This window comes from Ranitomeya variabilis, chromosome 7 (assembly GCF_051348905.1).
Source record: "Ranitomeya variabilis isolate aRanVar5 chromosome 7, aRanVar5.hap1, whole genome shotgun sequence".
NCBI classification, from domain to species: Eukaryota; Metazoa; Chordata; class Amphibia; order Anura; family Dendrobatidae; genus Ranitomeya; species Ranitomeya variabilis.
The window spans coordinates 118,345,759-118,372,602 of NC_135238.1; the positions used below are offsets into that span (position 1 = coordinate 118,345,759).

Consider the following 26,844-nt stretch of genomic DNA (forward strand, 5'->3'; position numbering starts at 1 on the left):
ATATAAACTGTGTGAGAATTACTATCTCACTTTTGGGGGGAGACACTGAACCACAACTCTGACCCAGTGGTATAGCACAACACTATGAACATGGCAGAAAGTGGCTGCCTGATATACGACACACTAGCAGTACAGCAGAATATAAACTGTGTGAGAATTACTATCTCACATTTTGGGGGGAGACACTGAACCCCAACTCTGGCCCTGTGGTATAACACAACACTATGAACGTGGCAGAAAGTGGCTGCCTGATATACGACGCACTAGCAGTACAGCAGAATATAAACTGTGTGAGAATTACTATCTCACTTTTGGGGGGAGACACTGAACCACAACTCTGGCCCAGTGGTATAATACAACACTATGAACGTGGCAGAAAGTGGCTGCCTGATATACGATACACTAGCAGTACAGCTGAATATACACTGTGTGAGAATTTGAATCTCCATTTTTTGGGGGGAGACACTGAACCCTAACTCTGGCCCAGTGGTATAACACAACACTATGAACGTGGCAGAAAGTGGCTGCCTGATATACGACGCACTAGCAGTACAGCTGAATATACACTGTGTGAGAATTTGAATCTCCATTTTTTGGGGGGAGACACTGAACCCTAACTCTGGCCCTGTGGTATAACACAACACTATGAGCGTGGCAGAAAGTGGCTGCCTGATATAAGACACACTAGCAGTACAGCAGAATATAAACTGTGTGAGAATTACTATCTCACTTTTGGGGGGAGAAACTGAACCACAACTCTGGCCCAGTGGTATAACACAACACTATGAACGTGGCAGAAAGTGGCTGCCTCATATATGACACACTAGCAGTACTGCAGAATATAAACTGTGTGAGAATTACTATCTCACTTTTGGGGGGAGACACTGAACCACAACTCTGGCCCAGTGGTATAACACAACACTATGAACGTGGCAGAAAGTGGCTGCCTCATATATGACACACTAGCAGTACTGCAGAATATAAACTGTGTGAGAATTACTATCTCACTTTTGGGGGGAGACACTGAACCACAACTCTGGCCCAGTGGTATAACACAACACTATGAACGTGGCAGAAAGTGGCTGTAATTATTATAAAAAAAAAATTAAAAAAAAATTACTGCAATAACAAGCTTCCTACAATGATCTCAGGACAAGTATGGCAGCAATAAAAAGGACTGCTGAACAAAAAAAATTGGTAGACAAATAAACAAAACAGGTAACAAGATTGCCTTGTACAGGCATGTACTACGGAGAACAGAGAATAAACTTCAATCCAATATTGCAGCCAGCATGCAGCCGGCGGGTAAGGAAAGGGTGCATCAAACACCCAAAAACCCCGCCCCTAGGTCTAAAGATTGTTCCCTCCAAATTCAGGTGACAGTGTCGCTTTAAAAAAGTAGTGTTAAGAATATTTATTATAATAAGGATACATTTTAATGTATGTTTGAGGTGATTGCCCAGCTGCAGAATACATTTGGAGCCAAACAGACGCCTCCTGGATTATATTGCTTGAAGGGTAAATAACTATATATATTTCTCAGAATTGAGAACACCATTAATACTGACCAAATTCCCAACTTGATTTGCTGCATGTCTACCCATGTAAAAGGAAATTAAATATAATGTCTTTCATCTTCCCAAGTTTTCTTGGTCAATCACTGCATCTATGGCCCTCAACATTGCCCATTTCTTGGGGTCCTCAATAATGAGGAATACAGATACTTCTGCATTTTGCAATATCATCAGGGAGGCATCTGTATGACTCCAAATTCATCCTGCACCAGGACAACAACTCGATTCATTGTCATTAAGAATTATCTTCAGTTTAAAGAAGAACAAGGAGTCCTAGAAATGATGATATGGCCCTCACATAGCCTTGATCACAACATTATTATTATTATTATTATACATTTTTATAGCGACATTTATTCCATGGCGCTTTACATGTGAATACGGTTCAAATATAGACAATACATTAAACATGAGCAAAAAACAAGGCACACAGGTACATAAGGAGGGAGGACCCTGCTTGCGAGGGCTCACAGTCTGCAGGGGATGGGTGAGGATACACTAGGAGAGGGTAGAGCAGGTTTTGCAGCAGTTCAGTAGGTTGAGGATCACTGGAGGCTGGAGGCTTGTCAGAAGAGGTGAGTCTTCAGGTTCTTTTTGAAGGTTTCTATGGTAGGCGAGAGTCTGATGTGTTGGGGTAGAGAGTTCCAGAGTATGGGGGAAGCACTGGAGAAGTCTTGGATGCGGTTGTGGGAAGAAGAGATGAGAGGGGAGTAGAGAAGGAGGTCTTGAGAGGATCGGAGGTTGCGTGTAGGTAGGTACTGGGAGACCATGTCAAAGATGTATGGAGGAGATAGGTTGTGGATGGCTTTGTATGTCATTGTGAGGGTTTTGAACTGGAGTCTCTGGGCAATAGGAAGCCAGTGAAGGGCTTGGCATAGGGGAGAGGCTGGGGAATATCGGGGAGACAGGTAGATTAGTCGGGCAGCAGAGTGTAGGATGGATTGGAGTGGTGCCAGATTGGGCATGCACTAGTGTTTTTGTGGTGTCGCGGTCAAGGAATGTGCAGATCTGGGAAATATTTTTGAGTTTGAGATGGCAGGAGTAGGCAAGGGCTTGGATATGTGGCTTGAAAGAGAGGGCAGAGTCGAGGATCACCCCGAGGCACCGGGCGTATGGGACTGGGGAAAGTGAGCAGTCATTGACATTGATGGATAGGTCTGGTGGAGGGGTAGAGTGAGATGGGGAAAGATGATGAATTCTGTTTTGTCCATGTTCAGTTTTAGAAAGCGAGCAGAATAGAAGGCTGAAACAGCAGACAGACAGTGCGGGATTTTGGTAAGTAAGGAGGTGAGGTCAGGTCCAGATAGGTAGATCTGTGTGTCATCGGCGTAGAGATGGTACTGCATACCGTGGGATTCTATGAGCTGTCCAATGCCAAAGGTGTTGATGGAGAAGAGTAGGGGTCCTAGAACAGAGACTTGAGGAACACCGACTGACAAGGGATGAAGTGAGGAGGTGCTGTGATGGAGGGAGACACTGAATGTTCGGTCTGTCAGATATGAGGAGATCTAGGATAGGGCCAAGTCCTTGATGCCAAGAGATGAGAGGATCTGTAGTAGAAGGGAGTGGTCCACAGTGTCGAAGGCAGAAGACAGGTCCAGGAGAAGGAGGACAGAGTAGGGTCGCTTGCTCCTGGCAGTTAGTAGGTCATTGGTGACTTTAGTTAGGGCAGTTTCAGTTGAGTGATGGGGTCGGAAGCCAGATTGTAACTGATCAAAGAGGGAGCAGGAGGTGAGGTGGGAGGACAGTTCAGGATGGACATGTTGTTCCAGTAATTTGGAGGCATAAGGGAGAAGAGATATCGGGCGATAGCTAGACACAGAGGATGGGTCGAGGGAGGGCTTTTTGAGGATGGGTGTGATCTTGGCATGCTTGAAAGATGAAGGGAAGACACCTGTTGTGAGTGAAAGGTTGAAGAGGTGCGTTAGGGTTGGGATGAAGACCGTGGAAAGGTTAGGGATGAGGTGGGATGGGAGCGGGTCGAGCATGCAGGTGCATTATCAAGCCCGTCTTGGATTACATGAAAAGACACAAAGACTTACACAAGTCTACATCCACAGAAGATCTGTGGTTATTTCTCTAAGATGTTTGGAACAACCTCTCTGCTGAGTTTCTTAAAAAACCGTGTGCCAGTGTAACTAGAAGAATTAATGTTTTGATGCTGTTTTGAGGGCAAAGGGCGATCAAACTGAATATTGTTATGCTGTAAGAATCAGTTTGCACTCAGATGTCATCTGAGTGCAGTCCTATTGTGAGTGTGATGATTCAAAGAGGGAAAACGGAAAGCGGACCCTCTAGACCGCGACGATGAAACCCTCACGGATGAGCTGACCAGATAGACCGCCCCCTATACAGGGAGAGTTGGAGAGTTAGGGGCAGGCCCCTGAGGGACTATCGCCATGGAAGCTGGAGGACCAGGACGGGAGAAGACCAAGAAGAGGCGGAGATAGCAGGACCACAGGATAGGTGAGTACTGCAGAGACACAGGACTGGTGGGTAAACTGCAGCAGTGCAGGGACTGGCGGAGGACCTGAGGGAACGCAGAGGCTAGCAGGATATAGGAAAGACAGGATAAACCCAAAGTCAGAGGGAAAACGAACTTCACAGAGACTAAGAGCGGCCAGGAACACCTGAAGGAACAAATGATAACCAGGCACAGAGGGACGGCAGGAAGCAATTTAAATACCTAAAGGCAGGGTAGCACTTCCGGGTAACAGACCTCCAGAACCATAGAGAGGACAATAAGGAGGACCGACTTCCTATACTAGTCCTCCAGGACCATAGAGGAGACGAAGAGGAGCGCCGACAGAAGATCAGAAGTTCACACGCGCAGCACTGAACCTGGTATGCGCGCGCGCACAAGAAACAGAGGCCGGGAGCGAGCGAGGAGGCGGCAGCAGCGGTATGATAGTACCCCCATCTTTACAACACTCCCTCCTCTTTAGGCCAGAAAGAAACTTTGCTAAAATTCAAGGAGCCAGAATATTCTCCCGAGGCTCCCAGGATCTCTCCTCAGGACCAAAACCCTTCCAGTCGACCAAAAACAAAGTTCTACCTCTAATTTTTTTCATGGCCAAAATGTCCTTAACTAGTGTTGAGCATTCCGATACCGCAAGTATCGGGTATCGGCCGATACTTGCGGGTATCGGAATTCTGATACCGAGATCCGATACTTTTGTGGTATCGGGTATCGGTATCGAAACAACATTAATGTGTAAAAGAAAGAATTAAAATAAAAAATATTGCTATACTCACCTCTCCGACGCAGCCTGGACCTCACCGAGGGAACCGGCAGCGTTCTTTGCTTAAAATGCGCGCGTTTCCTGCCTCCCGTGACGTCACGGTTTGTGATTGGTCGCGTGCCGCCCATGTGGCCGCGACGCGACCAATCACAGCAAGCCGTGACGTAATTTTCAGGTCCTGAATGCCTAATTCTAGGCATTCAGGATTTTAAAATTACGTTCCGGCTTGTGATTGGTCGCGTCGCGGTCACATGGGGGACGCGACCAATCACAAGCCGTGACGTCACGGGAGGCAGGACACGCGCGCATTTTAAAATTACGTCACGGCTTGTGATTGGTTGCGTGCCGCCCATGTGGCCGCGACGCGACCAATCACAGCAAGCTGTGACGTAATTTTCAGGTCCTGAATGCAGAATTAGGCATTCAGGACCTGAAATTACATCACGGCTTGCTGTGATTGGTCGCGTCGCGGTCACATGGGCGACACGCAACCAATCACAAGCCGTGACATAATTTTAAAATGCGCGCGTTTCCTGCCTCCCGTGACGTCACGGCTTGTGATTGGTCGCGTCGCCCATGTGACCGCGATGCGACCAATCACAAGTCGGAACGTAATTTTAAAATCCTGAATGCCTAGAATTAGGCATTCAGGACCTGAAAATTACGTCACGGCTTGCTGTGATTGGTCGCGTCGCGGCCACATGGGCGGCACGCGACCAGTCACAAGCCGTGACGTCACGGAAGGAAGTAAACGCGCGTATTTTAAGCAAAGAACGCTGCCGGTTCCCTCGGTGAGGTCCAGGCTGCGTCGGAGAGGTGAGTATAGCAATATTTTTTATTTTAATTCTTTCTTTTACACATTAATATTGATCCCAGGGCCTGAAGGAGAGTTTCCTCTCCTTCAGACCCTGGGAACCATCAGGGATACCGTCCGATACTTGAGTCCCATTGACTTGTATTGGTATCGGGTATCGGTATCGGATTAGATCCGATACTTTGCCGGTATCGGCCGATACTTTCCGATACCGATACTTTCAAGTATCGGACGGTATCGCTCAACACTATCCTTAACCTCAAAAACATTGTCTGCGGAAACAGGCGAAGGTGAAGAAAGAGTCGAGGTGTGAAACTGATTAAAAACTACAGGCTTAAGGAGAGATACATGAAAGGAATTAGGGATACAAAGAGAGGCAGGTTACTTACGTTTGTAAGAAACGTTGTTAATACGTGCCAAAACCTCGAAAGGACCAATATAACAGGAATCCAGTTTATGTGAAGGGATTTTAATGCAAATAAATCTAGAAGAAAGCCAGACCTTATCCCCAGGATGGAACACAGGAGAATCGAGACGCCTTTTATCTGCATGCCTCTTCATCCTATGCTGAGCTAGTTCAAGAGCAGACTTCGTCTCCTGCCAAACCCTGGAGAATTCCCTAGACAGAAGATCTGCCGCCGGCACAGTAGAGACAGGAGGAACTGGTAGAGGAAGACCAGGGTGTTGTTCGTAGATGACAAAAAATGGAGATTTGGTAGAAGCTTCGCTGGTGTGGTTATTATAAGAAAACTCGGCCCATGGTAGTAAGTCAGACCAATCATTTGGATGAGCGTTGGAGAAATGCCGGAGATAAGTAACCAGGATCTGATTGGTACGCTCCACTTGGCCGTTGGACTGTGAATGATAGGCCGAAGAAAAATCAAGCGAAATGTTCAATGACTTACAGAGAGATCTCCAGAAACGAGCGGTGAACTGAACTCCCCGGTCAGAAACAATGTGCTGTGGAAGACCATGAATGCAAAAAATATGTTGAACAAAAATCTTCGCCAGTTCAGGAGCCGAAGGCAGACCAGGAAGAGCAATGAAATGTGCCATTTTAGAAAAACGGTCCACAACCACGAGGATGACGGTACAACCACAGGAACGAGGCAGATCAGTTAAGAAATCCATTGCAATATGTTGCCACGGAGAGGTAGGCACTGGAAGAGGAAGAAGAAGCCGGGAAGGAAGCCGCCTGGGTACTTTGTTCTTGGCACATGAAGGACAAGAGACCACAAAAGCTTGGACATCCTTCAAAAGAGTCGGCCATCAGTAGTAACGAGATATTAGATCAAGAGTTTTCTTGAAACCGACATGTCCCGCTAGCTTGGAAGCATGTCCCCAAAGTAACACACGTCTCCTGTTCCTCTCAGAAACGAAAGTCTTACCCAGAGGTAAAGAGGTCATAGATACTGGAGCAAGTGTGATGATTTTTGCGGGGTTAATGATGTGCGAGGACTCCTCCTCAGTGTCCACCGACAAGAAGGACCTGGATAGAGCGTCAGCTTTGAAGTTCTTTTCTCCAGGCAGGAAGCGAAGTTCAAAGTCAAATTGGGTAAAGAACAAGGCCCACCTGGCCTGTCATGGATTCAGTCGGTGCGCTGAATGAATGTATGCCAAATTCTTATGATCCTTAAAGATGACAAAGGGATGTAAGGCTCCTTCCAACAGATATCTCCACTCCTCTAAGGCCAATTTAATGGCCAAAAGTTCCCTGTCGCCAATGGAATAATTTCTTTCAGAAGAAGAGAAACTCTTGGAGAAGAAACCACAGGGCACAAGATGACCAGTAGAAGACTTCTGAGAAAGCACAGCTCCGGCACAGACAGCAGAGGCGTCAACCTCTAGGAAGAAGGGTTTATTAGCTTCAGGGCGATGGAGTAAAGGAGCGGAGGCAAATGCTTCTTTGAGAGAATGAAAAGCCTTTTCAGCCTCTGCTGGCCAAAGACAAGGATTGGCACCCTTCTTTATCAAAGAAGAGATTGAAGCCGACAAGGAGGAGAAATGAGGAATAAATTGCCAATAGTAATTCGCGTACCATAGAAAACGCTGAATCGCCTTAACCCCAAGCGGACATGGCCAGTTGTGTACTGCAGAAACTTTAGCCGGATCCATACACAGACCAGAATCAGAGATGATGAAGCCCAGGAATGACAGGGACGACTGTTCGAAGGCACACTTCTCAAGTTTAGCATACAGACGATTCTCCCTCAGACGGAGAAGAACTTGCCGCACATGTTTCCTATGAGAAAGCAGATCCAGTGAAAACACAAGGATGTCGTCCAAGTACACCACTACACAGGTGTAAAGTAGGTCCCAAAAAACATCATTCACCAACTCTTGAAAAACTGCAGGAGCATTACATAAGCTGAAAGGCATCACCAAATACTCATAATGACCGTCTCTGGTGTTAAACGCAGTCTTCCATTCATCTCCCGAACGAATTCGGATCAAGTTTTAAGCTCCTCTGAGATCCAGTTCAGTGAAGATTCGTGCTCCACGCAGATGATCAAAAAGTTCTGGGATGAGAGGAAGTGGATACTTGTTTTTAATGGTGATGTTATTGATGCCACGGTAATCAATGCAGGGACGAAGGGAACCGTCCTTCTTCTTAACGAAGAAAAAACCAGCGCCTGCAGGTGAGGAGGACTTCCGTATAAAGCCTCTGGCCAGATTGTCTTGAACGTATTCAGACATGGCTTGAGTCTCGGACGGTGACAGAGGATAAACACGACCTCTAGGAGGAGTAGAGCCGGATACAATATCTATCGGACAGTTGTATGGGTGATGCGGAGGTAAGACCTCTGCTTCCTTCTTGTTGAAAACGTCCGAAAAAGAGTGATAAGCTGCGGGTAGATTCGCTAGTTCCGGAGCCGAGGGAGAGAAACTAGCAGGCTTGACGGGAAGCAGGCATCTGTTTTGACAAAACTGTCCCCAGGATAGGATGTCCCCAGTACGCCAATTCAGAGTAGCTTCATGGTTTCTAAGCCAGGGGAGTCCTAAAAGAAATGCATGGGATAAAGATGGTAAAACATAAAATGCCAACTTTTCTCGATGTAAAGCTCCAATGTGAATCTCAATCTCTTCTGTGACAGAAGAAACGACCTCTCGCAAAGGCTGACCGTCGACAGAAGCTATTTGCCTAGGAACCTCCAAGGATCTGACAGGAATCCCAAGTCTCTCAACCAGCTCAAGTTGAACAAAATTCCCAGCCGCACCAGAATCTACATAAGCCTCAAGAGAGAAGCGACTGGAACCCATGTGTAAAATAACAGGCAAAATCAAAGGTGGAGAGGAATCATGGCTACCTAGGGAGGCCTCTCTTACCTGACCTAGGCGGAGGCATTTCCCAGCTTCTGGGGACAAGAACGCAGAAGATGAGAAGCGCTGCCACAATAAAAGCATAAGCCCTGTGCGAGTCTCTCCTTTCGGCGTTGTTCGGCAGGCTTGAGGCGATCAACCTGCATAGGCTCAGGGGAAGAAGAGGAAGAAGCTGCAGTGGTTTGGGAAAGAGAAGTACCACGTGTAACGGAGGATAAACGAGGAGATCTCCTCTCTCTGACAACCTCACGAGAACGCTCCGGGAATCGCAAATCAATGCGAGTCGCCAAAGAGATAAGGTCATCTAAAGCAGAGGGAGTATCCCACGCTGCCAGCTCATCCTTAATACGAGAAGACAAAGCTCGCCAAAATGCTCCCACCAAAGCCTCATTATTCCAACCTAAATCAGAGGACAGCGTCCGGAAACGGATGGCATATTGAGCTTCAGAAAGGATCCCCTGACTAAGGTTGAAAAGGGACTCAGTAGTCGATACCAGATGACCAGGTTCATCAAACACCTTGTGGAAGGTGTCTACAAAGAGAGCAAGTTGAGAAACCACTGGATCATCTCGCTCCCACAGAGGGTTCTCCCAAGCCAAAGCCTCACCCTCCAATTGGGACATCACAAAAGCCACCTTAGCTCGGTCAGTTGGGTACAGTAGCGGGGATAATTCAAAGTGTAGTTGACACTGGTGGAGAAACCCACAACATAATTTAGGATCCCCACCATACCAAGGTGGCCTGGCAAGACGGGGCGAGGGCTGTGGAGCGGACGCCTGTACAGGAGCAGAAGCGGCAGTCTGAAGAGAGAGAAGTCAGTTATCGACAGAGGCCATAAATTCAAAATATGGGACTGAGTGACCCGTTGTTGACTTAACTCTTGCTGAAGAGCCGCCAACTGAGTAGCGTTACCAGGGTCGGTAGACTGTAACATCGCGAGACGAGAATCCATGTTCTTGAGAAAGGACATGATTCTAGTCTGGTTCTCCCGCAAAAAAAGTAACTCCTTTTGAGTGGCAGAGACACCAGCTGGGTCCATGGCCTGGTTACTGTTATGCTGTAAGAATCAGGCTGCACTCAGATGTCATCCGAGTGCAGTCCTATTGTGAGTGTGACGATTCAAAGAGGGAAAACGGAAAGTGGACCCTCTAGACCGCGAAGACGAACCCCTCACGGACGAGCTGACCAGATAGACCGCCCCCTATACAGGGAGAGTTAGGGGCAGGCCCCTGAGGGACTATCGCCATGGAAGCTGGAGGACCAGGACGGGAGAAGACCAAGAAGAGGCAGAGATAGTAGGACCACAGGATAGGTGAGTACTGCAGAGACACAGGACTGGTGGGTAAACTGCAGCAGTGCAGGGACTGGCAGAGGAACTGAGGGAACGCAGAGGCTAGCAGGATACAGGAAAGACAGGATAAACCCAAAGTCCAAGGGAAAACGAACTTCACAGAGACTAAGAGCGGCCAGGAACACCTGAAGGAACAAATGATAACCAGGCACAGAGGGACGGCAGGAAGCAGTTTAAATACCTAAAGGCAGGGTAGCACTTCCGGGTAACAGACCTCCAGAACCATAGAGAGGACAATAAGGAGGACCGACTTCCTATACTAGTCCTCCAGGACCATAGAGGAGACGAAGAGGAGCGCCGACAGAAGATCAGAAGTGCACATGCGCAGCACTGAACCTGGTATGCGCGCGCGCACGAGAAGCAGAGGCCGGGAGTGAGCGAGGAGGCGGCAGCAGCGGTATGATAAATATTGATTTGATTTAGTTTTCTCTTTTGTTCATTCACTAAACTACTTTTATTTTAATGCATTGTTACTTTGCATAATTTTTTCACACCTACCTAATACTTTTGCACAGTACTATATCTACATTTAGTAAATTATACTTTTTTCCATGGTGGTAGTGATTGGCACTGCAAATTTTCCACTGAAAATATCTGGAGGCAGTTTGTGGTTGATTTTCATGTGGAGATGCTCAGTTGGAGCTTACCTTTAATGTGAGTTAGTTATGTTGTCACCAATTTATCACAGAAGGCAAATTGCAGTCCCAAATTTGCCACAATATGTCAATAAAGTCGTCTAGTTTTATCTTTTTAGCTAGCATCACCATATGGAGAAATGTGGTCAATAATTGTCTCCAGATATCAGTTCACCAATTGGTTGACTACTGCATTCTTTCTGTTCATAGTGTTTACTGTATACATCTAACCTATCACAGTAGATTTGATTAGAAAAAAGCCAGCAGATTGGCATTAGCTGTAGAATACACCTAAAATGTTTTCTTATTTCTTTCTTAGTTTCATTTTTTTCCAAAAATCAGTAATAATGTTATTTTATCTCAGGAGAGACGAGGAAGTGATTCACATTCAAGTTATGAGAAAAGAAAACAACACAGAAGCATTTCCTGATGATCCAGCACCTACTGAAACAAAGAAAAATAAAATAGCATCCAGGTAAGTGTCTCTAGAATAAAAAGGTAACATCTCTTTTTTGTTAGCTTGTGATAACATCAACAATTTCTATAGGACCTTGTTTAGCTGTTGGCTAGACGGAAACTCAAAATCTAATGAGCTTGGAAATTCTATACATATTTATATATGTAGCTGAATAAAACAGATTTTATATATCACTAGCTAGCCATAATAGAGGGTTTCATAGATAGTAATCATTGAAAAGAAATTTAATTTTCTTATTTAGAGGAGAAATACCATAGCTAAAACTTACTTTAATATTAATCTTTTTCACTATTCCACCTTAACACTTATGAGCCACTTTCCGTTGTGTTGATAATTTTCCCCATCATCTTAGATAGCTGTCAAACAAACAGCTATTTAGCCACAGCTACGGATTTGTTCCTCGCTGTTATTTCAACACATCTCAAGATATTTGAAGCAAAATTATCAGCCTTAAAACAGCACAATGTTATGCTGTGTCATGATTTGTGTGATACTTATGTATCAATGTGAGAGAATCTTTGTTACATATGCTTCAATGATTTAACCTTCCTCTAGTGTTAGCTTTCTGTTACTCTTTCTTATGTTAACGGGTCGGTTTTGACCCGTGTCTTAAATCACCCCTAGGATACCCTAAAAACAGTTATTTATGATCCAATTTGTTTCTTACCTCTAGTTACCTTGTTAGGGTTTCTCATCCATGGAAGGATTGATTTTAATATTTTTGTTGTGGCCCCCTGGGCCTTTCATTTGAGAGCATACCATTCATTTTCAATATAAAAATATTGTCAAATGAACCTCAAGAGAATAATATAAACTTTAAAAAGTTTGTTATATTACCTGACTATTACTGAAGGGTTTTAGAACACATTTCTTAAATGTAAAAAAAAATACATATATATATTTTATATTATTAACTCTAGTAACATCTTTGGTGTTACGGGTCAATTCTGACCCATATCTAACTACTTTATGAAAAAGGCAAAAAACAGATTTTTTTTCTATAGAACTTTAATACAAATAAAAGATGAAAATTATATTAACATTAATAGCAATAATAAAAAGTGGCTTTTCTAGGTCAAACAAACAAACAACAATCAATCAAGCAAATCAAATCAACAGAAATCAAGTACTAGTTTTTGGATGCATTAGTATTTAGATGCATGTGTGGCAAAAAGTGACACTTTTTGTGTGTTCTTTGCAGAGGTATTTTTTGAAGGCGAAGCACGATGTGTTTGTCTTTCTGTCCTTATTGCTGGGGCAGACCTGACACCTCTTTCTTTTAGAATCAGGTGGTCTCACTGGGGTTGTGGCTGTTGCAGTTGATGTTGAGGCAGGGTTGGTTGAGGAGGATGCTGGTGATGATGCTCTTTGTGTTGCTGTGGGTGTGGACGAAGCACTTGTTGAGCTCTGGATTTGTCGGACCAAGGCTGCAGCGGCTGGGTCTCGGGGCACTCGTTCCCTTTGGTCAATGTGCGCCTTGACAAGGGATCTTCCTAGTTCCTCAAGAAACATCCTCCTCTTGTTTTTTTTTCTTTGAATTCCATCCTTAGTGAATGTGGGTCCACAACACAAATGAATTGCATGCTGACACATCAAGGATGTTGTAAAATACAACCATTGGCCATCTCCTAGTCATTCGCTGGCAAGTGTAGGTGGCAGTCAGCTTGTCCAGGTTGTCAACTCCTCCTTTGTTTTTGTTATAGTCCAGGATGATTCTGGGCTTTTTGTCACTTCCTGATGACACAGCTGCATTTTTGTGAAGTGTGAACGTCAGTACCACATTCCGTTGTTTTTTGGGGTAGTATGAAATAGCAGTGGTGGTGTCTGTAAAAACAAACTTTGAGGAAAGTGGAGCCCTGTCCTTCATCTGCAACAATTCAGCGGGCAGCTCAGGTTTGTTTTTTTTTCACTGTGCCCACCATGGTGATTTTCCTCCTGAGAAGTTCTTGTCCAAGGTCATAGCTGGTAAAAAAAATTGTCACAAGTAATGTTGTGACCCTGCAGTCCCAGTAGTCATATCGAGGACTACACGTTTTCCTTGTTTTTTTTTCAGGGATGCCGCTTGCAGACTTGCCTGTGTAAATCTGTAGATTCCATGCATAGCTAGTTTTTGCATCACAGGCTGCCCAGATTTTTATGCCGTATTTGCTTGGCTTACTTGGCATGTATTGCCGGAAGGGGCATTTTCCGCAGAAAGGGAGAAAATGTTCGTCTACTGTCACCTCTGGCCCTGGGTTGAACATCAGTGGAAGGAGCTGCACCCATTTCTCCCAAATATCCCTGATGGGAGCAAGTTTGTCAGATTTTGTTCTGGTGTCTCTGTTGTCAAATCTGAGGACTCTTGATATCATTTGAAATTTTTGAAGTGACATTGTTGCCCGGAAAATATTCCTGCCTGTCGATGCGTCCCAGAGACTATCAGTGGCCTCATTGCAGGATTTGTACACTCCAGCAAGTAGAAGAACACCAATGTAGGCATCCAGGACATCATCATGAAGGTCATTCCACATGTTGCCGTGGACTTTTTTTCCTTCAAGGTTTGTCATAGCAATAATGACTTTTTTTTATTGACAATGGCATAAATGGATCAAAACATGTCTTGATGTCACTTACTCTTGTCACAGCAAACCTTTTGATCCCAGGGGTCATTTTTATGACATTTTCAGCATCTGCCCTGCCATGTACATCTGGAGGTACTGAGCTCCAACTGATCTTGCCACTTTTGGATTTGAATCTTTCAGCGGGAGCAGCTTCAGCACCAGTGACCTCCTCATCAGACAGATCAGAACTGTCTGTGTCTTCCGGTTGATACTCCACATCATCTTCCTCCTCAGAAACCTGTTCATCTGTATTAGTTTGCTGCTGTGTGTCCTCTGATTCATTTTCATCTAAGATATAATCCAGAATTTGGTTTACATCAAATCTTCTCCTCATTGTTGCATGTGTAAACTGGAGATGTATACTCTGCAAAGTACCAACTCTAAGCTGATTTGGCCATACATGCCTGGACATGTCCCTAACTCAAGTTGTTGGAGGTACAGCTGGCTGTGAGCTGTTGGATTATATTGTGTTTATGAGTTCAGTTTTGGGACTTATTATTGTTTTTTTACTCTTATATTAGACCTGGGTCGAAATTGACCCCAACAACACAAATGTTATAATTTTAATAAGAGCATTTTACAATTTAGTAAAACAGTTTTATTTTATTGTATTTTGTTTTAAAAGAAGTTCCTGAAAAAGTCAAAAAGTCTTGATGCAATAAACAAATGTATGTAGAATTTGTATGCATTTAAAACCTAAAACGAGTCGGTCACGACCCTAACACTAGAGGAAGGTTTTAATGCAAGAGACTTATAAGTTCTCTGTTCTATTCAACTTTCTGCTTTTGTTCATATAAAATCCCAAATCATCTTGTAACTCCATAGGACAGATTCAGGAATTGTTTATTCCCATTTATTTATATTGTAGGTCACAGACTCCTACCCTTAAAACGAAAAATGCGATGACCCCTACTGACCGTTTTCAAGCTTTCTTCATGGCGCCAGTTGTTATTTTCCATCTAAACATCTTAGCATACTTCAGCTTTCTGCTGCTTTTTGCATATGTGTTAATGATTGATTTCCAACCAAGTCCTTCATGGAGGGAACTCATCATCTATTTCTGGCTCTTTTCATTGGTTTGTGAGGAAATCAGGCAGGTATGTACATACAAAGAAAAAAGTTCTTCAAACCAAACAAAAGGTGAGGGGGACAACATTTGTTAAAATGATAATAATGATACATTTATCTTGTCTGCAGCGTAACGATTATTGCTACTTGTAAGCAATGGTAGAAAGTAAGTCTTGAAATGGTAAAAGTTAGGCTGGAGTCACACTTAGCGTATAAAAATCGGTCCGATTTTGACGGCCGAGAATTGCACAAATGTTCTCCGAACAGTGATCCATGTGTAATCCGTTTGCTATGCGATGATGCATTTTCCTCGCATCAAGTAACCCTGTGACATCCATATAGCATCATTTTAAAACCAAATATTCTTCAAAACACACACATATATATATATATATATATATATATATATATATATATGCAAAAAAAAGGAAACCGCACAATAAATAAAAATTAGGACTTTAATGCCCAGTGGCGTGGCAACGTTCCGGATAATACAAATAAGACAATCCTTTCTCAAACTTTGAGAAATGATTGTCTTATCTGAAACGTTGCCACGCCACTGGGCAGTAAAGTCTTAATTTTTATTTTTCAAAAAATGTGTTTTTTCAAAATCTCGTTAAGCACAGCTTGGAGTTTGATTTCAAATACTCGTGCACCCAAACCTGGTCTGAACTCTGGCCTTTCCCATGGTTCTAAGTTTTAAGTAATTTCTTTCCACTTTGGGTTACAGGTCGTCGTAACAAAAAGATCTGGCTTTCAAATTTTCAGACAATTGTCATGGTGTCTTGGTAATTTTGCTGCTTAGCTCTTTGGCTTCCAATGAAAGTAAGCGGTAAAATTACTGGTGTCCCAGCTTTTAGCCCTTGGTGTAATGCAGCATTATGGATGTGATCCATAACGCCGGAATAACTGTCGAAAAGTAATGCCTTTTGATTTTCTTTTATATATTCGATCCTGTCGGATTCAATTTTGACGTAACTGTCAACGATAAATTGTTGCGTCAACTTCCCAGCATTTAAAAGGGGATTGAACTTGTCACGAATGGCAAGCCTGTATGCATAGTACTGCAACAGGGTGATTTTTTTCTTGTGGATCTTGATCCACTGGTATGGATGGTAGATGAATGTCACCAATTCCTTGATGTTGCACACTTAGGGCAATTGGAGTTGTCAAATTTATTGTCCATCCACTGTCCCCATATGGGAATAGAAGTGGATATGTCATTGCATCACATTTTCTGTGAAGAAAGCTGATTTGAAGAGTTTGGTTTTCACTTTTGAGGTGAACTCTGATGTGCCTATTAAATGGGGGTTCACCCATTGCATTTTGATAAATTATAGCTACTTCATTGCACCTTGGTGCATTGTAGCGCCTCTGGTCATCATTATAGTAATTTATAATTGACATTGTTATTTTGAGTGGATCACGATTTTCTAATTCAGCAATCCTCTCTTCCTCTATTTCAAATTTCCTCATCATTGTGAAGACTCTTGCGAGTGGGTTAATTGCTTTCATTTTCTCTCCAAGATATGACAGCAGTTCTGGAAGGCACTTTTTATTTGCTTGACTACTTGTACTTAATGTTTCTTCACTGTCCAAGATATAAATCTGGGCAAACTTGGGAGTACTACACACAGCGAGATGCAATGGGGCAGTTCTGTGGTAAATTTGTCCATGAATTCGAAAACAGTATGGACCATGCCCAGGAGGTGGCGCTACTTGTGCTCCCATTGATGCCAAAGGAAGCGAGCTATTGTATTGCCTTATATTAGCCATAAAATTATTGGAGTGCTGATGCTCTCCTTTCATCAACTTGACTAATTTGGTCATCCATACGAATAGGACGTATTTGGATGTGCCCTCTCTTGCAGCAGGAAGGGAATGTTTGTCGTGCACTATTTCATTTTTGAAATTTTTTGTGAAATATGTGTATCACTTTGTACATTGCAAGTTGCTTGTTCTCGTGCAGCTTTAGATGATCTGCGTGATTCAGTTGCTTCATTTGTTTCTCTTGCTCTTGCCGCCCTCTGTCGGGCTGCATCAGCAGTTCTTTGACAATTTCATTAATCTTCTGTTTCATTAAGACACAGGTTACGCATCCGTATGCAATTCACTTCTCTATGTTCAGCAGCGCACTCAATTTGATCGATCTTTGCAATGTTGCCCACAGTGTTGCCTCACAGGCTAACATTCAAAAAAGGCTTATGCCTTAACTCGCCACCAGGGAGAGCTCCTCTCCTTAGGTATCCATGGTTACGCCCAACTGTGGATGACTCATTGTGCACAGACACATGGACATGTCCAAATTAGGTATATTGATAGTGTGTTTGCAAATTAGGGGACATGTATATATTTAATAAAAGATTATTTTTGGGGAAAAAAATGGTGTGGGCTCCTGTGCAATTTTCTGCGCCAGAGAGGGAAAGCCAGCGACTGGGGGCTGATGTATATTTAGCCTTTACTGGCTATTAAAATGGGGGACCCCCAAAAAATGATGTGGGGTCCCCCTATAATTAACCCCTTAACCCCCAAGGGTGGTTTGCATGTTAATGACCGGGCCAATTTTTACAATTCTGACCACTGTCCATTTATGAGGTAATAACTCTGGAACGCTTGCATGGATCCCGGTGATTCTGACATTTTTCCTCCTGACATATTGTACTTCATGATAGTGGTAAAATTTCTTTTATATGACTTGCGTTTATTTGGAAAAAGATGGAAATTTGGCAAAACTTTTGAAAGTTTCGCAATTTTCCAACTTTGAATTTTCATGCTGTTAAATCACAGAGATATGTCACACAAAATACTTAATAAGTAACATTTCCCACATGTCTAATTTACATCAGCACAATTTTGGAAACAATTTTTTTTGTTAGGAAGTTGTAAGGGTTAAAAGCTGAGCAACGATTTCTCATTTTTACAACACCATTTTTTTTTTAGGTGCCACATCACATATGAAGTCACTTTGAGGGGTCTATATGATATAAAATAACCAAAATTGACACCATTCTAAAAACTGCTCCCTTCAAGGTGCTCAAAACCACATTCAAGAAGTTTATTAACCCTTCAGCTGCTTCACAGGAATTTTTGGAATGTTTAGAAAAAAATGAACATTTAACTTTTTTCACATAAAAATTTAATTCAGATTTAATTTGTTTTATTTTACCAAGGGTAACAGGAGAAATTGGACCCCAAAAGTTATTGTACAATTTGTCCTGAGTATGCTGATACCCCATATGTGGGGGTAAAACACTGTTTGGGCGCATGGCAGAGCTCGGAAGGGAATGAGTGCCATTTGACTTTTCAACACAAAATTGTCTGGAATTGAGATAGGACACCATGTCGCATTTGGAGAGCCCCTGATGTGCCTAAACAGTGGAAACCCCCCACAAGTGACACTATTTTGTAAACTAGACCCCTTAAGGAACTTATCTAGATGTGTGGTGAGCACTTTGAACCCCCAAGTGCTTCACAAAAGTTTATAATGTAAAGCCGTAAAAAAAAATCATATTTTTTCACAAAAATTATTTTTTGGCCCAATTTTTTATTTTCCCAAGGGCAATAGGAGCAATCGGACCCCAAAAGTTGTCCAATTTGTTCTGAGAACGCTGATACCCCATATGTGGGGGTAAACCACTGTTTGGGCACACGGCAGAGCTTGGAAGAGAAGGAGCACCATTTTACTTTTTCTGCGCAGAATTGGCTGGAATTGAGATCGGACGCTAAGTCGCATTTGGAGAGCACCTGATGTGCCTAAACAGTGGAAACCTCCCAATTCTAACTCCATCCCTAAGCTAAACCGAACACACCCCTAACCCTAATTCCAACCCTAACCCCAACACACCCCTAACCCTAATCCCAACACTAACCATAACCCTAACCACGCACCTAACTCTGACACACTCCTAACACTAATCCCAACCGTAAACGTAATCCAAACCCTAACCCCATCTCTAGCCCCAACCTTAACCCTAACTTATCCCCAACCCTAACCCTAACTTTAGCTCCAACCCTTACCCTAACTTTAGACCCAACCCTAACTTTAGCCCTAACCTGTTCTGAATTCTGCTTTTGGGTTCCTGTTATGATCCGGTGACCCTGGAGCCGCATGTGACTATCTCTGGAGTAGGTGGTACCTGTACTGACCACAATCCTAATACTGACACCGCAACTAGAAGTAGCCGTGGGATGTACCTAACATGGCCTAGACACCTCGACACAGCCAGAGGACTAAATACCCCTAAAGATGGAAATGGGAAATCCTATCTTGCCTCAGAGCAGAGCCCCAAAGGATAGGGAGCCCCCCACAAATATTGACTGTGAGTTTAAGAGGAAATACGTACACAGCCAGAAAAGACAGAGTTTAGCAAAAGAGGCACTTCTAGCTAAAATAGAAAAGGATAGGACAGAGTACTAAGCGGTCAGTGTTAAAACTCTAGAAAAATCCACAGCTGAATATACTATCTACTACATCTAACTAAAGACATAGGATGTATATCTGCATCTCCAAAGAATCCAGCATGACAGAAAAATCCAAACAAAGTCTAAGCTGGACAAAAACACAATAGATTGCACTGCACATAAAAGCACACTGCATGCGTGCTACAGAGAACAAAAACCAGACACTTATCTTAGCTGAATTGACAGCAGGGCAAGTGGAGCCAGACAGAAATGCAATCCCTCCAAGATACAATGGACAACTGGCAGGGATTGATGGATCCTACAAACCTAAATACCTAATAGAGCTGCAATAAGCAGAAACACCTGCCCTGACTTACAATCCAGAGACCACTGCACTACCACTAACAACCACTGGAGGGAGCCCAAGAGCAGAATTCACAACAGTACCCCCCCCCTTGAAGAGGGGTCACCGAACCCTCACCAGAGCCCCCAGGCCGATCAGGACGAGCCAGATGAAAGGCCCGAACCAAATCAGCAGCATGGACATCAGAGGCAAAAACCCAAGAATTATCCTCCTGGCCGTAACCCTTCCATTTGACAAGGTACTGAAGCTTCCGTCTCGAAAAACGAGAATCCAAAATCTTCTCAACCACATACTCCAACTCCCCATCAACCAACACAGGAGCCGGAGGATCAACATAGGGAAGAACGGGTGTCACATATTTCCGCAATAAAGATCTATGGAAAACATTATGGATGGAAAAAGATGCCGGAAGGGCCAAACGAAAAGACACAGGATTGATAATCTCAGAAATCCTATAAGGACCAATAAGCCGAGGCTTAAACTTAGGGGAAGAAACCTTCATAGGAACATGACGGGAAGACAACCAGACCAAGTCCCCAACCCGAAGCCGGGAACCAACACACCGACGACGATTAGCAAAATGTTGCGCCTCCTCCTGAGACAACACCAAATTGTCCACCACATGAGCCCAAATTTCCTGCAACCTGTCAACCACAGAATCCACACCAGGACAATCAGATGGCTCAACCTGCCCTGAAGAAAAACGAGGATGAAATCCAAAATTACAAAAGAAGGGCGAAACCAAGGTAGCCGAACTAGTCCGATTATTAAGGGCAAACTCGGCCAATGGCAAGAAAGCCACCCAATCATCCTGATCAGCAGACACGAAGCATCTCAAATAAGTTTCCAAAGTCTGATTAGTTCGCTCGGTTTGGCCATTTGTCTAAGGATGAAATGCGGAAGAAAAAGACAAATCAATGCCCAGCCTAGCACAAAAGGCTCGCCAAAACCTAGAAACAAACTGGGAACCTCTGTCGGACACAATATTCTCCGGAATAACATGCAAACGAACCACATGCTGAAAAAACAATGAAATCAAATCAGAAGAGGAAGGCAACTTAGGCAAAGGCACCAAATTAACCATCTTAGAAAACCGGTCACAAACCACCCAGATAACCGACATCCTCTGGGAAACCGGAAGGTCTGAAATAAAATCCATAGAAAAATGCGTCCAAGGCCTCTCAGGGACCGGCAAAGGCAAAAGCAACCCACTAGCGCGGGAACAACAAGGCTTAGCCCACGCACAAGTCCCACAGGACTGCACAAAAGAACACACATCCCGCGACAAAGAAGGCCACCAAAAAGACATACCAACCAAATCACTGGTACCAAAAATACCAGGATGACCAGCCAACACAGAACAATGAACCTCCGAAATCACTCTACTAGTCCATTTATCAGGAACGAACAGTTTCCCCACTGGACAGCGGTCAGGTTTGTCAGCCTGAAATTCCTGAAGAACCCGTTGCAAATCAGGGGAGATGGCAGAAAGGACCACCCCTTCCTTTAGAATGCCGACCGGTTCAAGGACCCCCGGAGAATCAGGCAAAAAGCTCCTAGAGAGGGCATCAGCTTTAATATTCTTAGAACCCGGAAGATACGAGACCACGAAATCGAAACGGGAGAAAAACAAAGACCATAGAGCCTGTCTAGGATTCAGCCGCTTGGCAGACTCGAGGTAAATCAGATTTTTACGATCGGTCAAGACCACAATACGGTGCTTGGCTCCCTCAAGCCAATGTCGCCATTACTCGAACGCCCTCTTCATAGCCAACAATTCCCGATTGCCGACATCATAATTACGTTTAGCAGGCGAAAACTATCGGGAAAAGAAGGCACATGGCCTCATCAAGGAACCATCAGAATTTCTCTGAGACAAAACGGCCCCTGCCCCAATCTCAGAAGCGTCAACCTCAACCTGAAATGGAAGAGAAACATCTGGCTGACACAACACAGGGGCAGAAGTAAATCAGCGTTTAAGCTCCTGAAAGGCAGAGACAGCCGCAGAGGACCAATTCGTCACATCAGCGCCCTTTTTCGTCAAATCGGTCAGGGGTTTAACCACACTGGAGAAGTTAGCAATGAAACGGCGATAAAAATTAGCAAAGCCCAAAAATTTCTGAAGACTCTTCATGGACGTGGGCTGAATCCAATCATGAATGGCCTGAATTTTAACCGGATCCATCTCTATAGATGAGGGAGAAAAAATAAAGCCCAAAAAAGAAATCTTCTGCACTCCAAAGAGACACTTAGACCCCTTCACAAATAAAGCATTATCACGAAGGATCTGAAATACCATCCTGACCTGTTTCACATGAGACTCCCAATCATCGGAAAAAATCAAAATGTCATCCAAATATACAATCATGAATTTATCAAGATAATTCCAGAAGATATCATGCATGAAGGACTGAAAAACAGATGGAGCATTAGAGAGCCCGAAAGGCATCACAAGGTATTCAAAATGGCCCTCAGGCGTAAGTTTTCCATTCGTCACCCTGCTTAATATGAACAAGATTATATGCCTCTCGAAGGTCAATCTTAGTAAACCAACTAGCCCCCTTAATCCTAGCAAACAAATCGGAAAGCAAAGGCAAAGGGTATTGAAATTTGACCGTGATCTTATTCAAGAGGCGATAATCAATACAGGGTCTAAAGGAGCCATCCTTCTTGGCAACAAAAAAAAATCCCGCTCCCAATGGTGAAGAAGATGGCCGAATATGCCCTTTCTCCAAAGACTCCTTAATATGACTCCGCATGGCGGTATGTTCAGGCACAGACAGGTTGAAAAGTCGGCCCTTAGGAAACTTACAACCTGGAATCAAGTCAATAGCACAATCACAGTCCCTATGCGGTGGAAGGGAACTGGACTTGGGCTCATCGAACACATCCTGAAAATCAGACAAGAACTCTGGAATTTCAGAAGAGGGGGAAGAGGAGATTGACAACAAAGGAACGTCACCATGAACTCCCTGACAACCCCAACTAGTCACAGACATAGATTTCCAATCCAACACCGGATTATGTACCTGCAACCATGGAAAACCCAGCACAATAGCATCATGCAAATTATGCAACACCAGAAAGCGACAATCCTCCCGATGGGCTGGCGCCATGCACATGGTCACCTGTATCCAAAACTAGGGTTTATTTTTAGCCAAAGGTGTAGCATCAATGCCCCTTAGAGGAATAGGGTTCTCCAAAGACTGCAAGGGGAAACCACAACGTCTAGCAAATTCAAAGTCCATTAAGTTCAAAGCGGCGCCAGAATCTTCAAACGCCATGACAGAAAATGATGACAATGAGCAGATCAATGTCACAGATAACAGAAATTTAGGTTGAACGGTACCAATGGTAACTGAACTAGCGATCCTCTTAGTACGCTTAGGGCAGACCGAAATGACATGAGAAGCATCACCACAGTAAAAACACAACCCATTCTGTCGTATGAATCCCCGTTGTTCCACTCCAGACAGAATCCTATCGCACTGCATAGGTTCAGGTATCTGCTCTGAGGACAACGCCACAGCGCGCACAGCTCTGCGCTCACGCAGGCGCCGATCAATCTGAATGGCCAGAGACATAGAATCGCTCAGACCAATAGGCGTGGGAAACCCCACCATAACATCTTTAACAGATTCAGAAAGACCCTTTCTGAAAATTGCCGCCAAAGCAACCTCATTCCACTTAGTCAGCACAGACCATTTTCTAAATTTCTGACAATACAATTCTGCCGCTTCTTGACCCTGAAACAGGGTCAACAAGGTCTTCTCAGCATGATCCACAGAATTTGGTTCATCATACAATAACCCTAGAGCCTTAAAAAAGGCTTCTACATTAATCAAGGCAGGACTCCCAGATTCCAGGGAAAATGCCCAATCCTGAGGATCGCCACGCAGCAGGGAGATGACAATTTTAACCTGCTGAATGGGATCACCAGAAGAACGAGGTTTCAGAGCAAAAGACAGTTTACAGTTATTTTTAAAACTCAAAAATTTAGCCCTGTCCACAAAAAACAAATCAGGAGTAGGAATCCTAGGCTCTAAAACCGGAGTCTGAACAATATAATCGGAAATACCCTGTACCCTAGCAGCCAGTCGGTCTACACGAGAAGCTAATCCCTGAACATCCATGCTAGCACACAGCTCTTCAGTCACCCAGAGGAAAAGAGGGAAGGAAAGACAAAACAGACTACAGAAAAAAAAATGGCTCAGCACTAGTGTTGAGCGATACCGTCCGATACTTGAAAGTATCGGTATCGGAAAGTATCGGCCGATACCGGCAAAGTATCGGATCTAATCCGATACCGATACCCGATACCAATACAAGTCAATGGGACTCAAGTATCGGACGGTATTCCTGATGGTTCCCAGGGTCTGAAGGAGAGGAAACTCTCCTTCAGGCCCTGGGATCCATATTAATGTGTAAAATAAAGAATTAAAATAAAAAATATTGCTATACTCACCTCTCCGACGCAGCCTGGACCTCACCGAGGGAACCGGCAGCGTTGTTTGCTTAAAATGCGCGCGTTTCCTGCCTCCCGTGACGTCACGGCTTCTGATTGGTCACGTGCCGCCCATGTGGCCGCGACGCGACCCATCACAGCAAGCCGTGACGTAATTTTGAGGTCCTGGAAGCCTAATTCTAGGCATTCAGGATTTTAAAATTACGTTCCGGCTTGTGATTGGTCGCGTCGCGGTCACATGGGCGACGTGACCAATCACAAGCCGTGACGTCATGGGAGGCAGGACACGCGCGCATTTTAAAATTACGTCACGGCTTGTGATTGGTTGCGTGCCGCCCATGTGGCCGCGACGCGACCAATCACAGCAAGCCGTGACGTAATTTCAGGTCCTGAATGCAGAAATAGGCATTCAGGACCTGAAATTACGTCACGGCTTGCTGTGATTGGTCGCGTCGCGGCCACATGGGCGGCACGCAACCAATCACAAGCCGTGACGTAATTTTAAAATGCGCGCGTGTCCTGCCTCCCGTGACGTCACGGCTTGTGATTGGTCGCGTCCCCCATGTGACCGCGACGCGACCAATCACAAGCCGGAACGTAATTTTAAAATCCTGAATGCCTAGAATTAGGCTTCCAGGACCTCAAAATTACGTCACGGCTTGCTGTGATTGGTCACGTCGCGGCCACATGGGCGGCACGCGACCAATCAGAAGCCGTGACGTCGCGGGAGGCAGGAAACGCGCGCATTTTAAGCAAACAACGCTGCCGGTTCCCTCGGTGAGGTCCAGGCTGCGTCGGAGAGGTGAGTATAGCAATATTTTTTATTTTAATTCTTTATTTTACACATTAATGTTGTATTTTACACATTAATGTTGTTTCGATACCGATACCCGATACCACAAAAGTATCGGATCTCGGTATCGGAATTCCGATACCCGCAAGTATCGGCCGATACCCGATACTTGCGGTATCGGAATGCTCAACACTACTCAGCACTTTTCTTCCCTTCTTCTGAGATGCATATAACTCATTGTTGGCCAGTTGTACTGTTATGATCCGGTGACCCTGGAGCCGCATGTGACTATCTCTGGAGTAGGTGGTACCTGTACTGACCGCAATCCTAATACTGACACCGCAACTAGAAGTAGCCGTGGGATGTACCTAACGTGGCCTAGACACCTCGACACAGCCGGAGGACTAAATACCCCTAAAGATGGAAATGGGAAATCCTATCTTGCCTCAGAGCAGAGCCCCAAAGGATAGGCAGCTCCCCACAAATATTGACTGTGAGTTTAAGAGGAAATACGTACACAGGCAGAAAAGACAGAGTTTAGCAAAAGAGGCACTTCTAGCTAAAATAGAAAAGGATAGGACAGAGTACTAAGCGGTCAGTAACCAAACAACGTCTAAGCTGGACAAAAACACAATAGATTGCACTGCACATAAAAGCACACTGCATGCGTGCTACAGAGAACAAAAACCAGACACTTATCTTAGCTGAATTGACAGCAGGGCAAGTGGAGCCAGACAGAGATGCAATCCCTCCAAGATACAATGGACAACTGGCAGGGATTGATGGATCCTACAAACCTAAATACCTAATAGAGCTGCAATAAGCAGAAACACCTGCCCTGACTTACAATCCAGAGACCACTGCACTACCACTAACAACCACCGGAGGGAGCCCAAGAGCAAAATTCACAACATGTTCCCTCAGGTGGTGGTAGGTGGTAATGCAGTTGTCCCTGAGTTGCAGTCCTGGTTTTTTTGGTGTTTCTGCTGATTGCAGTTCTGACTGGGGTATTTAGGTGTGCAGGATTCTTTAGTCCTTGCCAGTTGTCAATTGTTGTTGGGAGGTGTTGGACCTCTGCCTGGTTCCTCCTGCCTTTCTTCCAAATCAGCAAAGATAAGTGTCTGTTTTTTTTTCTGTGGCACACATGCTGTGTGCTTCATGATTCAGTGCTATTATTTTGTGTTTTCTTGTCCAGCTTAGATTGTGTCAGTATTTTCTCAGTCTTGTTGGATTCTCTGGGGTTGCAGATATTCATTCCACGTCTTTAGTTAGATTGTGGAATTTTTTGTATTATCTGCTGTGGATATTTTTTGAAGGGTTTTAACCCCTTCATGACCCAGCCTATTTTGGCCTTAATGACCTTGCCGTTTTTTGCAATTCTGACCAGTGTCCCTTTATGAGGTAATAACTCCGGAACGCTTCAACGGATCCTAGCGATTCTGAGACTGTTTTTTCATGACATATTGGGCTTCATGTTAGTGGTAAATTTAGGTCGATAATTTCTGCATTTATTTGTGAAAAAAATGGAAACTTGGCGAAAATTTTGAAAATTTTGCAATTTTCACATTTTGAATTTTTATTCTGTTAAACCAGAGAGTTATGTGACACAAAATAGTTAATAAATAACATTTCCCACATGTCTACTTTACATCAGCACAATTTTGGAAACAACTTTTTTTTTGCTAGGAAGTTATAAGGGTTAAAATTTGACCAGTGATTTCTCATTTTTACAACAAAA

At 44.1% G+C, this 26,844-nt stretch overlaps 1 protein-coding gene across 2 annotated transcripts in view; it reads left to right on the forward strand.

Moving 5' to 3' along the window:
• Positions 1 to 26,844, forward strand: part of LOC143786355 (transient receptor potential cation channel subfamily M member 2-like) — a 1,952,850-nt gene that overhangs the window by 776,731 nt on the left and 1,149,275 nt on the right. For both annotated transcript variants that reach the window (XM_077275686.1, XM_077275685.1), the window contains 2 exons: positions 11,302 to 11,412; positions 14,884 to 15,112. In XM_077275686.1, coding sequence (XP_077131801.1) covers positions 11,302 to 11,412; positions 14,884 to 15,112 — 340 coding nt within the window. The remainder of the gene's footprint in view (positions 1 to 11,301; positions 11,413 to 14,883; positions 15,113 to 26,844) is intronic.